The sequence below is a fragment of the Sphaerodactylus townsendi genome, linkage group LG02 (assembly GCF_021028975.2).
Source record: "Sphaerodactylus townsendi isolate TG3544 linkage group LG02, MPM_Stown_v2.3, whole genome shotgun sequence".
NCBI lineage: Eukaryota > Metazoa > Chordata > Lepidosauria > Squamata > Sphaerodactylidae > Sphaerodactylus > Sphaerodactylus townsendi.
This window is the reverse complement of record NC_059426.1, coordinates 119,948,322-119,962,988: the sequence shown is the minus strand read 5'-3', so window position 1 is coordinate 119,962,988 and position 14,667 is coordinate 119,948,322. Positions and strand designations below refer to the sequence as shown.

The 14,667-nt window shown below is 43.8% G+C and overlaps 1 protein-coding gene across 1 annotated transcript; it reads right to left on the bottom strand.

The window, feature by feature from the left end:
- Positions 1-516: 516 nt before the first annotated feature.
- LOC125427159 (serine/arginine-rich splicing factor 5-like) lies at positions 517-4,080 on the bottom strand. The gene is made up of 7 exons (XM_048486261.1): positions 3,924-4,080; positions 3,149-3,295; positions 2,825-2,895; positions 2,529-2,627; positions 1,949-2,030; positions 758-831; positions 517-653 (listed from the first exon to the last, which is right to left on the bottom strand). The coding sequence occupies exons 2-5, from the start codon at positions 3,272-3,274 to the stop codon at positions 1,976-1,978; spliced, it is 351 nt and encodes a 116-aa protein (XP_048342218.1). The 5' UTR covers positions 3,275-3,295; positions 3,924-4,080; the 3' UTR covers positions 517-653; positions 758-831; positions 1,949-1,975.
- Between the last annotated feature and the right edge of the window lie 10,587 nt (positions 4,081-14,667).

The window sequence follows — 14,667 nt, the reverse complement described above, 5'->3', positions numbered from 1 at the left end:
TCTCCATAATCTTGCCCAACTAAGAGCTGCAGCTTCCTCCTTACCAAGGGCTGAGGCTCCACTCTGAGGCCTGGGGTCTCCCACTCCCACCCCTCCTAGCAGCAGCCTAATCAAGGGAACAGGGCATGCAGCTGCAGAACAAACCATCTCTTCTGGGCAATTGAGTAACCACTGCTTCAACATCTTATCTGTCTGCCAGCACTCCACTCTGCCCACTGCCCAGGGCACCTGATCTCCCTGTTCCCCCCAGATCTGGGTACTTAAGGAGTATGACCCACTGGACCTTTCAGTACCATCAGTCATAGAATCCCTGTGGCCCAGGGGTAGGGAACCTGCGGCTCTCCAGATGTTCAGGAACTACAATTCCCATCAGCCCCTACCAGCATGGCCAATTGGCCATGCTGACAGAGGCTGATGGGAATTGTAGTTCCTGAACATCTGGAGATCCGCAGGTTCCCTACCCCTGCTCTATACACAGACACAGATCCTGACTACACCAAAGGTAGTAATCAAGGCTTATGTTATCATTCCAGCATACATACCTGTGCCTTTTGCTGCCTTCAATTAGTTTAATTTTCCTTCCATTGATTTCTTTCCCAGAAAGTTTTTCAATGGCATTCTTTAAATCACTATAAGAGGCGAACTCAACCACCCTAATTAAGAAAGGATACACAAATCAGCTTGACACAGGAATAAAAAACATTCTACACATCAGCTTAATTGCAGCACATATTAAGATCTACGCTGAGACACTCACCCTTCATTTAATTTAGGTCTATGTGCATCTGCAAAGGTTACCTCCCCAGCTTGCCTCATGAAGTCTTTGAGGTCCTAACATGAGATCAAATATATTACACAAAGAAACAGACAGTACTGATGTATAATATTAAAAATTACTACTGTAAGAGAAGATGTTAAGAATTAAAATGTGGCAGATGCCACACTTGTAGATAAGTCTATATTTGACAGAATTCATCAGGGCACGAAATAAATGAAAACAGCAAATTGCTTTAAGCAACATGCTCCATTTTAACATTAAGTTATTTTTCTATGCACTTTACTGAATAGAATGAAAGACAGCTTATTGTAACAAAGCATTCTGAAACAATGTTTTATGATTAAATATTACATTTACAAAAGCACCAATTATTTTGTGCCCCATATGCCATTAAAAATATAGTTTACTTTACCTTCATTAAAATTTCCCTAGGCTAGCCAAGCAGCAAACTGCATTAAGCGACCGAAGATACCGTCATGATATATGCCCGACTGGCTCTTCGCCAACCATTTGTAGAACACTACCCAGTCGATGGAAGCCTTTAATCGCACAGCCCTCCCTATTAGCAGACTACTTGCAGATCCAGACATTTTCTACTCTTGAGCAGTTACACCAAGGACCACTTTACTGCGATCAGGATTCCAACGACCACCTAATGCGTATCTTTCAACTCTCTTGATCAGGATCTCTTATTTCGAAGCGTTACAGGAGGAACAGTTCTCAACTTAGGAATCAGATCTCGTTAACTCTCGGGGATCGCCGCAACCCGGCACTTTAAGGAAGTGCATCGATTACGTCTAGACCGGCAAACACAGATCTAGAGGTGGCCAACTGATACACTGGAGGAGCTGACTGGATAAGTCAACCAGGCCCAACCAAGAGTGACCAAGACAGAACGATTAGGATAACCCACAGGCACTCCTCGTCATAAGGCCAACGACACAGATAGGCTGGCAAATAAAATGGATTTTTAAAGTGGTTAAAATGGATTTTGAAAACAAGATAAAATTACATTAAAATATTATTATTAAAACTACTTTTGAAAATATATTCAAGAATTTAAATATTAATAATTTTGATTAAAATTTTAACTTAAGATAAATTTAACTTTAGTAAAATATTGCATATATTACATACCCGTTAATCGAAGTCTAAAGAGAGATAACAAACCTGCCAGCTGACTCTGGATGACAAAATTTACTTTCTGGCTAATAAAGTCGATTTTTCTGTCACCGCTACAGGTGGAGCATTTTACCTTTGAGTGGGATAAAATTATAATTACATGAATCGATTGCGTAACTTCCTCTAAACAAGCCTCCATTCAGACAAAGGAAGATGACAAACTTTTGTTCATTTTGGTACAAATGCCTCGCACACCACTTTCTGCACAGAATGTGACTGAAGCCAGTCTCCTAGTTTCGCAGACTCAAGATCCAGATTCTGCTGCAAATACATCCATCCCCTACCCCAAAATCCATTCTGAATCTGAATTAAGCCATGGTTTAGAAAGCAAGTTTGTGTCTGAATAAACAAAATCTTGGTCTGACCTCTAGGCACATGCATTAAGGCCCTTACCAGAACTTGAGCTTGAAAAAAGAGGCACATCCTAAGGAAAGGCAACTAGTCATGGAGCGGACTAGCAGAGATTGCACAAGAATGAGAGCAAGCTAAGCTTGTATCTGTCACAGACCCCAAAGTGCTGAAGCACCTGAATGCAGCCACGCTACTAAATCTAGCAACAGGCACATACCTTCTATCATTTCGTGGTCGGCGGCTACTAAAACGGTCAGAGTATCGCCCTCTGCCTCGTCCACCTCTAGAACGGGCCCTGGCATGTTCAATCGTAACTCTAGAGAGGAAAAAAATCAGTAACTGAATTTCATTGCTCAAACTTCAATGAATAGTGGATACGAAACCTATCCACAAAATTTAGAACAAATACAAGTTACTTGGCTGGTAAGGCTTCATTTTGAAGAGTCCTTCTTGAATGTGCTTGTATATGCTAAACATTTTCTGCAGCAGAGAAAAAATAGTCTCAAGGTTTACCGTTCACTACAAAGTTCTTTTCCATCCAACTCATACACTGCATCTTCAGCATCCCTTGGATCTTCAAACTCCTGTGCAACAGAAAAAAAATGCATTCCGATTATATTGAACTGCAACTTAAATACAATTTTATATAAACAAATTAATACAGCATTGACTACATTTAACAGTAAAGAAAGCGCACTGGCTCTTGAAAAGAGCAATTTTCTTCTTGAAACTTAGCCATAACCATATCCCACAAAACATTTATGTTAAAAGAAAAATTATTTGAAGCACTCAAACACCGCTTGTGCTTTCCACCCACAGCCAGGCACTTCCACTTACCACAAATCCAAAGCCTCTTTTCAGGTCAATGTCTCGAATCCGTCCATAACCCTTGAAAAACCTTTCCACGTCCTTCTCTCTGGCTGCTGGATTCAACCTCCCGATGAACACACGGCAGCCGCTCATGGTCACTTAGGATCGATCCAGCTGCAGAAAACGGCAAAGGGTTGAGAAAGCTACACGGACACGCTCTCCGCCTCCGCCAGGCAAAGGGAGGAAACAAGATGGCCGCCGCAAAAATAGGTCAGCGCCGCTCCTGGCATCGCCCACTAGCCTGACTTTGCCGCAGTCCCGGCTCCGCCTTTCCTGCCGCAATTTGACATTAACGCAGGCTGAGCGCCAGGCAACCCCGCCCCCCTACAGTTCCAATTGGAACTGGGGACGAAGGACCACCCCTCTCTCAGCCAATCGGAGACCACACGGACCGAGCCTCCTTTTGTGATAACACGCCAACAGCCATATTTGCACCGCTACGCTGGCAACGGGTTACGCATGCGCCCTCACTTCCTCGCCCTTGGAAAACTCAGTCGACGCCATTCCCTTCACAAAATGGCGGCTGAGCCGCACCCATGGCTGCCGGTATAGCGCTCACAGTATGCCTCTCCGAGCATAAAACCGGCCATAAGTTACAGTCCGACTGATAGGCTCCCACGGACAGAGTGCGCCTTCAAACCCGCTCTAATATGGACTTTCACTGTCGTTCCCCCGCCCATCTGACCTCGCTCTCGTAGCAGAGTCCAAATCTGCCCAGCAATCTACCAAAAGTTTTACAAACCTGCACTGCGACTGCGAAATGTTGATCAAGATCGCTGGCTGCGCAGAAGTCTACCGACACTCGGCGAGGAAAAGCCTCGAATATCACCGCACGACGGCCGACTCTCGACTAACCCACCCAGTCGCTAACTGCGACACAAAATGGAAGCTCGTCCCACGTGACTCAGTTGACGTTCAACGATTGGCGGAAAACCTGGAAAACTCTAGGCGGGCCACGAAGGCGGGTGCTCGACTCCGCCTAAGTGACGGAAACAAACGAAGATAATCGGGTCAGATCGGCATGTGCGCGTGCGCAGTTGCAACCGTCAGGAGAGTGTGGCGGAGGTCACATGTCGGGCTGGGCGGGTCATGTTTTCATAAAGCGCAGCAGGCGGCTCCGAGTTAGGAGGGTCAATATCGCAGTGTGAAGCTATAATTCATGTCAATGGTGCACGTGTGGTTCCTTAAATGCTATTAACTGTCACTTAGGCCCCTTGGGCAAGTGAAGAATAAAGTACTTTCAATGCACTTTAACAATTGTTCGCAATTGGATTTTGCTGCAAAGTGCATTGAAATTGCATTATTCTGCATATGCAGAGGGGGCCTTAGTGTCTCACATATTCAGCGTTATATGAGCCACCTTCTAGCCCACTTGCTTAGTTCAGTTTCTTCACAAGTCTTCTTTTCACTTTGCAGTTGACCCATCAATCCTTACAGAGACGTTAATATTGTCCAAACTGCACCCTGGAGCTTTACAAACATTTGAACATGTCTAAATATTTAATGTGTTGCTTTAGCAAACATGTATGCTGTTAGCAAATATGTATCTGCCCAAACTGTTATCTCAGTGCATATGACACAATGCTCTTGGGCTTCTGGCCTGTAATGGGATAAGAAGAAGAAGAAGAAGAGTTTGGATTTATGTCCCCCCTTTCTCTCCTGAAGGAGACTCAAAGGGGCTTACAATCTCCTTGTCCTTCCCCCCTCACAACAAACACCCTGTAAGGTAGGTGGGGCTAAGAGAGCTCCGAGAAGCTGTGACTAGCCCAAGGTTACCCAGCTGGCTTGTGTGGGAGTGTACAGGCTAATCTGAATTCCCCAGATAAGCCTCCACAGCTCAGGCGGCAGAGAGGAGAATCAAACCCAGTTCCTCCAGATTAGATACACAAGCTCTTAACCGCCTACGTCACTGCTGCACAATTCCAGTTCTCCATGCAGGACAGGAAAAAGATTGTGTTATAATTTTATAAAATTTACATATTGAGACTTCCACATTGCCACAAGTTGTACATACTCCCCTTTTCCCTGAAACATCTATCTGAGGCCCAGTTTACTGTGCCTGAATAAATGTGGGAGAAAGTGGCTTTCAAAATGTGTTGGGGCCTGGTGCAGCTTAGGACCACAGCATGTGTTGGGGCGGGGGTGGTGGTGGTGCAATATCCTAGGCATGTGTATGTTGAAATGGGGCATATAATGCTCTTTCAAGGGCAGTTTCAACTTAGGACAACAGAGTGGGGCAAAGCTGAAGCCGCTTTCCTCCATACCACAATCCTAACCTGAATTGGGCCCCTGCAATGCCCTGCAGTGGATCCCTGTATCTGTGATGTGTCTAGGGATTCACATCAATTGAGTTATTCTGAGCCCCGGGAACCCACGTGATACATTGTTTTTGACAACATGATATATGGTTCTCATCCTTCAAGTGATGATCAAAGCAACATTGGCATTATTATACCATTGGGGAGGGGGGTGGAGACACAGGCAACCAGAGGCGTAGCTAAGGAAAATGGAGCCCGGGGCAAAATCTGAGCTTTGCGCCCCCCCCCCACATGGACAGCCACCCTTTCCCACCATGACCAAAGGCCACCCTCCCCCACTACAACCAAAGAACAATTTTTTGAACCAGGTCATCTCAACATCACCATCACATTATAGAACATGTCTCAACTCACAAATCTGAACACAGCAATGGGCCATGGTACACAGCAGAGATAAAAAAATGTTGACAACATTTTCAAAATGCTTTCAAAATGTTTAACAACTGTTATAACACTTAAAAGTATTTTAAAAGTATTTTAAGTGTCATAAGTATTTAAAAGTATTTTAAGTGTCATAAGTATCATCCAACTTAAAATGCTTTCCAAATGTTTTATTACCCTCCACTCATTCCTTTACATTTCTCCCAAGCATTGCCAGAAATAATAGCCAATTTGGATTAATATCAAACCTGCCCAACTAAGGCACAGTACCAGCAAGCCTGAATTTCCATCTCTTCCTCTGAATGCCTATTTCACACCTGTATCTACAAGAACTCCAAGCACTGCAGATTCATCCTCTAATTGCTAAGGGTCCTGCCCAAAGTAACCCCTGGAATAGCAAGCGGGAAGACTGGAAGGTTTAAAGATAGATCTTGTTCAAGTAGAATCAAGTATGCAGTGCTTACATCATATACATGTATATGCACAATTTTTTAAACTATATGACTTATGCATAATATTAAAAAACTACTAATTAAAACTTTGCAGGTTCAATTGTTCAAGTTTCATGGCTGGATGCATTCTAGCATTTATGAGATTATTTTGTAAACTCTTCAGATTCTGCATCTCCAAAGCTGTTTGCTGTTTGCATAATGCAATTTTATAGTGCTAAACCATTACCTAGAAAGGGATTATTTTCATATTCAATGCATTAAAGATCTCATGCAAATGCAATTCACAGATACCATACTGTGCTTATGCTGGAAGATAACAGGTAAAAACCAAAAACTAGCTTTTGTTTTGATTAGCCCCCTAGTGAAGCCCCCTGTAAAACTGAAACTAAAAGATCGTCTTTTCTTTTAAAACTTACCAATGCAATTTTCAGAAGGGCATGCATGATCTCTTCTCTACTCTCCTGACTCGGCTGGCTCTATCCCATCCATTTCTCATTCCTCTCCCTCATGAGGCAAAATCAAAAATGAGAGCAAATGAGAAGAAGGCTCACTTGCATGCAGGCTTTGAGGATGCTGGGGGATAGTTTGGGGAAAATATATTTTTGGAGAGGCAGAAAAGGATGAGGGTAAATTACAAAATCATGATTTTCAGATGCCCTGAGGATGCTGGGAAACTGTGTAAAATGAAATTGGGACTCACCATAACTGGAAAGGTTCACTGATAGTGGAGACATAAATACCCAGCTGAGTGAGTTTTTTTCAATATAGAGGGCAACGGAGAAGGAAGACGAGCAGGCAAGGAGGAGGAGACTGGAGAGGGGGCACGAGCAGGCAGAGGAGGGGGTGGGGCACAATAGGATGATTTTGCACCCCCAACTTGACTCCCAGGGGGAGCGCCTGGATCAATTGTCCCCAGATGTCCCTGTGGGAGCTACACCTGTGCAGGCAACAAGATGTCTGTGTAAGTTACTCAGGGCTTGAGTATGAATTCCAACACCTGTCTTTCCTGACATCTCTAACATAACAGTTTTGTTATGTTAACCACATGTTTTCTTTGAAAATATCTTTACCACAGGGCCCAATAAGCCGTTAGCTCTGGAGAAAACCAGACAAGGGAATAACTTTAAAACGTAGACATTATTGTTTAAGGCTAATACTTTCACCCATAAGCATTTCAACCAACAGAACAATAAAACATTTACACACATAGCAGAATGCAAAGGATGTTTACAGGAGAGGGGGCTATTGTTTATTTTGAGAAAAACTGAAATCCACATTATGGAAAAAATAAAGCAGTGCATTTGTAGTTGTCATTTTCTTTCCTCAAAGATGACACCACATCTGCTGTGAGGAAAGCAAACCAGGACCCAGAAACCTGGACCCAACTTAACAGCCTGGTTCATTATATGAGAGTTTTTTATATTCAATTCTTTCAAAGGCCGTTTCCGCACGGGCGTTTAATGGCGACCTGGGGATGGCAAAAACGCCGTCCCCAGGCCGCCATTCGCACAGGGGGCGCAGCTGCTTCGCAGCCGCGCCGCCCTCGCACTGCCCGCCTGGCCCGAAGCCGGCAATTCCACAGTGCACTTGGAAGCGCACTTGTTGTGGAAACGCTGGCTGGAAGCCGCTGCCGTGCGAACGGCAGCGGCTTCCAGGCGCCCCCCCCCACTCCCTCCCTGCACTTACCTTGTCCCCGGCCCTCCGGCGCGTCGCCGAGGCCTGGGGACACGCCCCCCCCGCCCGGTGACGCTGGAACAGTTAAGCGGGGCGGTCTCATCTCAGGCCTCAACGAGCGGCCAGAGGGCCGATGTCTGGATCGGCCGGGCGACAGCGCTCCACACCGCCGTCATCCCTGCTCTTTCTGGGACCGTTCGCATGAACTCTTTCTGGGACCGTTCGCATCGACCCAGCGTCGACCCAGCCGCTTCCGCCTCCGTGCGGAGACGGCCAAACACAAATTTCAGTACTATAAGTGCTCTGTTGGAACACTCTGGCCTTTAAAGCAGGGATGTTTGAGGAAATTCCCATTTGTTCACCCTGCATTCATACCTTATGCCTGAAGCTTAGTATTTTTGTCTTTAGTCATATCCCTTCCTATTTTAATAATTTATATTTACATCTTTGGTAGTATTTTGAGTTATTATAATTTGAGACAGGCAGCAGCGTCTGTACTTTTAAAAACCGAACAGAAGGAAGAATCCTATTGGTTCACTGTTAAAACAAAACAAAACCCTATGCTGGTAGAAATGTTCCTTTCTGTGAAAAGGGACATTTGATGCTCCAAACACTGGGAATTTTTTAGTCTGGCTATTATGCTATTTTTGCAGGGATTCAGATGTGTTTCTTCAAAATAGTTGTGTTGTGAGAGAAATCATACTTTCTCAGCAATAAAATCTAGAAAGGCAGTTAAAGAAAACTATACAAAAAATTTCTATGGCTGAACTTTATTGTTTCTGGCAGTTGATGAGGTCTTCTTTAAAATACACATGATTGTTGACAAGCTGTGGGTCACATCTATAAGCCTTGTTGAGAATGAAACCTGAGCTTCATTATTTGTAACATTGCTTAGAATTGCACTGTGTATTCCTAGAGTTAAGCCCTTTTCGTTCTCTCAAAATTAATGGCATTAGGGCCAAACTAAATGTGATGGCATCCTTGTGGCCACCATAAGGACATGACCACCATTTTAAAGTAATTGAAAATGCTGTGAGAGCCGATTCTGATTTGCCCTCAGCATGGCGGGTTGAGGCACTCTTGTATCATTGTCGACCTCCCACCCCCACCCAGTGACTTACCAAGTGCTAAAATAGCTGCACTCCACCCCCACAGCTATTTCAACGCTTGAAAAAGTGTGGGGGTGGGGAAGAGCTCCACAGCCCCCTTGGGCATTTTAAAATTACTTTAAAATGTCAGCAGTGTCCTTGTGACAGCTATGAGAGCACCTTCATGTTTCGCATGGCACTTAGGAAGGTCAGTGCAATCTTAAATAATTATGATAAATGTTTATGAAATATTTTGAGTTCATTAGATGCAAGATATTTCATGATGTTGTAGAAGTTTTAGATTACAATAATCAGGAATGGGATTAAATCCATCCAGAGCAGCAGTGAAATGATGTATCCAAATGTTATGCTTTGTATGTTAATATAGCTTTTATAACCAACTCTCTGAAGTAGATTGCCTCCAGGTACAGGCCTTCAACAAATCTGAGGAGATTGAGCCTTTTCTTCCTTATATGGAAAAATCTGAGCTCTTTAGCTCCCCCTAATGGACTCTGAGTTACACAGAGTCTGAGAAAGTGAGTAGAGCTTGACTTTTTAGAAATTACAAGTTTTGAGGGGACTTCAGCATTCATGCCAAGAATTCCTTGCTGGGAGCAGCTCAGGACAGAGGCAGAGAGCTCACGGGGACATGTGGGGGTCACATGTTCCCAGGCGCACCCCAGCTGGTCATGTCGGGGGGTGGAGAATTGCCCCCCACACCCCTCCCCTCAGCCCTGCCCCGCCAGGCTGCTCCTCCAACCGGCAGAGGCTCCACCGGCCAAAGGAATACAGCCTGGCTGGACCACCACCAGGCGCCCCTCAGCCCCAACAATTTGCTCCTTCAGCTGGCAGAGCCTTTGCTGGCCAAAGGAACAGCCTGATAGGGCTGGGCCAAGGGGCGGCCCACAGCAGGCACCCACTGGCTAAAGTAAGTGGGGCGCAGGGGGTGAGTGGGCGCAGCCAGGGGGGAGTGCAGGTGGTGGTGGGGCGCCTGGGGCAGGTGTTGCCCCAGGCGCCATCCCCCCCCCTCCACGCTTCTGGCCCAGGAGATAATAGATTACTGCTTTGGGTTGCTTTCAAATTATGACTAGCTCAACACACAAAAATCATACCCTGTTACTTAATTTCCTGCACTGAGCCTTTGATGGACAGTTTGGGCCCTAGGCTGGAGATTCACTTTGAACCACAGTTAAAGACAAGATGAACAGGGCTGCCACGCCCCACATGAAAGGGGCCCTTGTCAAAAGGTTAAACCCACAAAGGTTCATGAATCCTAATGGATTCCAGAATGCTTTGGGAGATTTTTGGTTCCAAACATATTCTCTGTTGAACCCATAGTGGAAGTTCTTTGGAGATACTGACAAGATTGCCCTTTATCGACCTCTCCTGTCCCTGTGACAACCCCTTCCCCTGGTTTACCACAGAGCAGGGTGATCTGAAAAAGGTTAGATGTCTAGAACAATGCTAGCCAAGAAATTGTACAGAATTTGACAGATCATGCTATAGAGCTCCTTATAAGATCTATGAAGCATCACTGCCAGTGGCAAAGAAAGGCCTAATACAACACCTGATTTTATTTGACTCGGGTTCTGTAATGGATGTTGGCAAGATTCTAGGATCTGTGAAGATCCTACTTGTACACTGGATTCTTGCCTATCCAGGCTGCTAAAATTGTGTAAGTACCACATCAACAACCCTTTAGAATCTATTATAAATCAGTCACTAAGAGCACCTGTTACCGCCAGGAAAATAGCCAAAATATTTTCCTGATTCGAGTCACCTGACTACACTGGCTCCAGGTCAGGACACAGAGACCTGTGTGGTTCAGAAACCTCCATAAGGCTTGCAAAGGACATATATATGTGACTATGTTTTGCATGGTTTCCCTCTTGCCTTTGCCCCTTTTAGGATATAATGAAAGCCCTTTAGTGTTGAATTTACTATTTGCCCATTGTCGAGGCTTATATTTTAGCTAGGTTTTCCAGTTGATTTAAGGTTTTGTTATTGTTAATTTAGGATATTCTTGCCTATAAGTATATGTGCTTGTACTCTTTAAGGTTTTTCTCTAATGTTTAAGTTTAGAAATATTGTTTTTGATATTTATGTTTGTTAGTAAAAGCAATAGCCTGTAGAAGCTGACATTAAGGGACAAGGAAGTTAGCCTTGGAGTTCAGCTTAGACCAACACCCAGCCGACTCCTCAGCAAAGACAAAGACCCCTTTGGTTTTGCAAATCAAATCTGATGACAGCACCCAGATGTCCCAGCCGTTGGAAAACATGTCGGGACCACCATTGGACAGTTTGAACTTTCTTTTGTTGCGGAACTGAGGCGCGGGAGCCTCCGGTCATAACTGAAGGAAATAGCCCGTCTGATAACAGAAATAACTGGGTGCGGTAGCAGGCCCACCCAGTTCTATGAATGGACTTTCTCCACTCTCCTTTCAGCACCATGGTAACGTCTCGTGGGACGCTTGACAGCGAGATTTAGTGGTCCCATTTACAAAAATTGTAACTGTATCTTTCTTTGTATTGATGTTTCTTTATTGGTGTTCGGTAAGGGACCTGCCCCCTTACCTGCCCCTTTGCCCCTTTTGATGTGTGTGTATAAAAGTTCTTGCGCTTGGTTACGAGGGTGCGATTCTCCTGCCCGAGCTGTCGCCACCACTTCTGAATAAAATACTTTGCTTTGAAGAACACCAGCTTCCTGCGCCTCACTACGTTGCCTGAGCTGAAATCACTTAATGTTACCCGAGCAGCAGCGGTAACACACCTTCCCTCAGTCACTCCATGACTTAAATAAAAATATCCCTACAGAAAAATGTGGCCAATTATTACCCAATCTATAATCTGCCCTTTCTGAGATGTTTGAGGGAACACAAAAGAGAGTGGTTGAGTTCTGCCTCAGGGAGAGAGCAATGATTGCTTAGGTCAGGAAAAGGAGCAAACAGAGTGAAGGGTAGCTCTGCCTGTTAGTGTGGCAGAGTGGTTTAGCTCCATCTGTGGGAGAGAAGAGTGGCAGGCCTGTCTCTGGTGATCAGCAGATCTTGTACAATTTAGTCTGACTGCAGAAAGGGCAGGCTAGTGTGAGTGGAAGCCTGTGTGTGAGAGAGAATCCAACCAAGGGGGTAGTCAGTAAAACTCTGCTTATGCCTGAAAACATTATAGAAAAGTCTGATGACTTGCTGACCTTTTTCAATTTTTATGCCTTAGCCTGGTTTCTGCTTTTTCTGCCTAGAAACCTGTGCTTCTGTTTTGTTCCTTTAAAACCAACCTGTAAATAAATAAATCTTAGGTATTTATATATTAATCCAACCTCAGTGATTTCAATAATCTCCTTGTGCACCACAAAACTTATCTCACAGCAGCAAACCCAAAGCCTATACGCTCACCACCTGAAGAACACCTGGAAACTGATGGGAAAGTTTATTGTTCAAAATGAGACATGATTCCCCAAACCTTAAGAGATTGTGTATGTCCTTTCTGCAGGAAAAAAGGACTTTTGACAACATGCTTTCTCCATTGTGGCCCTTACTGTATGGAATGGTCTGCACGAGAAGGTCAGGAAAGCTTCCACTTACTGCAAACTATGAAAACTGAATTTTTCGAGAGGGCTTTCTTACACAGGCACTGTACTAAATGATTCACAAGGTTATGTGCATAAATTATTAGGGATTCTGGCCTGTAACTTGCTGAAACTATAATCCTACTATGTAATTTTTGTACTGTGAATGTCATATGAATAGTTATGCTTTGCTTCAGTTGTGCTGTTTAGATTTCTGATTGGTTCCAGATTTGTACAATCCTAATCCCATTCCATTGTTCATTCACTGTCTTTTACTTATTGTATTGACTCACTCTGTATAATCCACCTTAAATTCCTGTCAAATAGGCAGACTCTTAATAATGTAAATAAAAATAAAGTTTTTTTTACATCAAGACACTAAAATTAATGACAGAGGGAGGAGCTGTAGTTCAACTGTAGATTTCATTTTTGCCTGGCAGATGTTTCCAGGTACAGATCTTGACATCTCTCAGAGACCAACTGTTACTTAAAGGACTTATCCAGCCTGCGATCCCAGAGAACTTCTGCCAATCTGAATATTCAGTGCAGAGGTAGATGGACCAATGGCCTGATGAAGTGTAATGCAATTTTATATGTACATACATATTTGGATCATTCATGGAATAAGGATTTCCCAGATGTCTTTATATCTGCCTACATTAGGAGTATACTATGATCAGTCTGTTACATCCTTTGCTCTGATTCATCAGAAACCACATACAAAGAACAGGTGAAATTTTTCCATTAAGCTTTTGATTAGATAATTTAATTAAACAAAGCTGCAGCCTCATGCAGGCTGTAAGAACTAAGCCCAGAATCACAGAAATTCTGTATTTATAATGACATGGTGCAGAGTTTGTTGCTTCCATAGTTACATTTCCAAAAGGATACGTAAGTATTCTCTGCAGTGCTCTTTGGAGAAGAGTTTTAACCAACAATCTGAACAGTGACGTTACATATTCATGTGTTATAAGGGTTAGTTTTAAAGGTGCTTTTTGGTAGCATAGTATTCCCTCGTGGAATTACCCATTCTCTAGTCCCTATGATGGAGAAAACAGTATCAGCAAATGTGATTGATTTTCAACACCTCAAATCCCTTTCCTGTATTGACTTTAATGAGATGACTGCTGGGATGGGTCTGTATGGACAGCAACCACTCTGTTCATGGAGGCAGGTGACACTTAGGCCCCTTCCGCACATGCAGAATAATGTTCTTTCAATCCACTTTCAATGATATTTGAAGCTGTGTGGAGACACCTCAGTGAAATAAAATACCACAGAGTCCACTTTCCAAAGTAGTCATTTGCTCAGCTGAAAAGATCTCTATCACTCGCCACCAGCTGAGGAAATAAATCTTTTTGTTATTAGGAAGATAGAAAGTCATTTTTTTCAACAGGACAAATGTTCAATGAAGATTTCAAATGGAGGCACGGCACATCCACATGTTAAACTCAGTAGTCCCACAAGGTTTAAACTTCTCACATGATCCTTCCTGCTTTGTATAAATTAGTAACAGCTGTTACCTTAGTATTTTCAAGATAAGAATGGGAGACCTAACGTAACCTCTTTGAGGAATCTTGGCAACAGAAGCCTTACATTTCAAACTCACTGATTCCCAGATGAGGCATGTGAGACAGTGTACTAATTTGTCTATTAACCTCTTTATTAGTCTGTTTATTCATTTTTCTCTATGTACTCTAACAGAATTAATGAATAAGCATTTGGGTAAAACGCGGAAGTAACCGGCTTGTGTCATAACCCAGGAGACCTATACCACTACAACTCAAGAAATTGACAGCAAACCTTATCCTTATACATAATTTCTTAAGGGATGGAGTTTTATTTTATTTTTTTATCATCATATTTATATACCGCCCCATCCCCTGAGGGGATGTCCAACAAACCCCCAGGCAATGGGCATGCAGGACTCCCAAAGTGAGTCCTGTGCACCCATTGGTGGGTGACATTCTGTCCCACCAGTCTCTCCATTCCCCCGCCCACTCCCAAGCCT

Bases quoted from the DNA above. Each gene is read 5' to 3' on its own strand.
- LOC125427159 (XM_048486261.1), bottom strand. From the start codon at position 3,274: ATGAGCGGCTGCCGTGTGTTCATCGGGAGGTTGAATCCAGCAGCCAGA. The intron at 2,896-3,148 runs GTAAGTGGAAGT...TCTGTTGCACAG, and splicing joins AAAGAGGCTTTGGATTTGTG to GAGTTTGAAGATCCAAGGGA. The intron at 2,628-2,824 runs GTAAACCTTGAG...TTTCCTCTCTAG, and splicing joins AAAGAACTTTGTAGTGAACG to AGTTACGATTGAACATGCCA.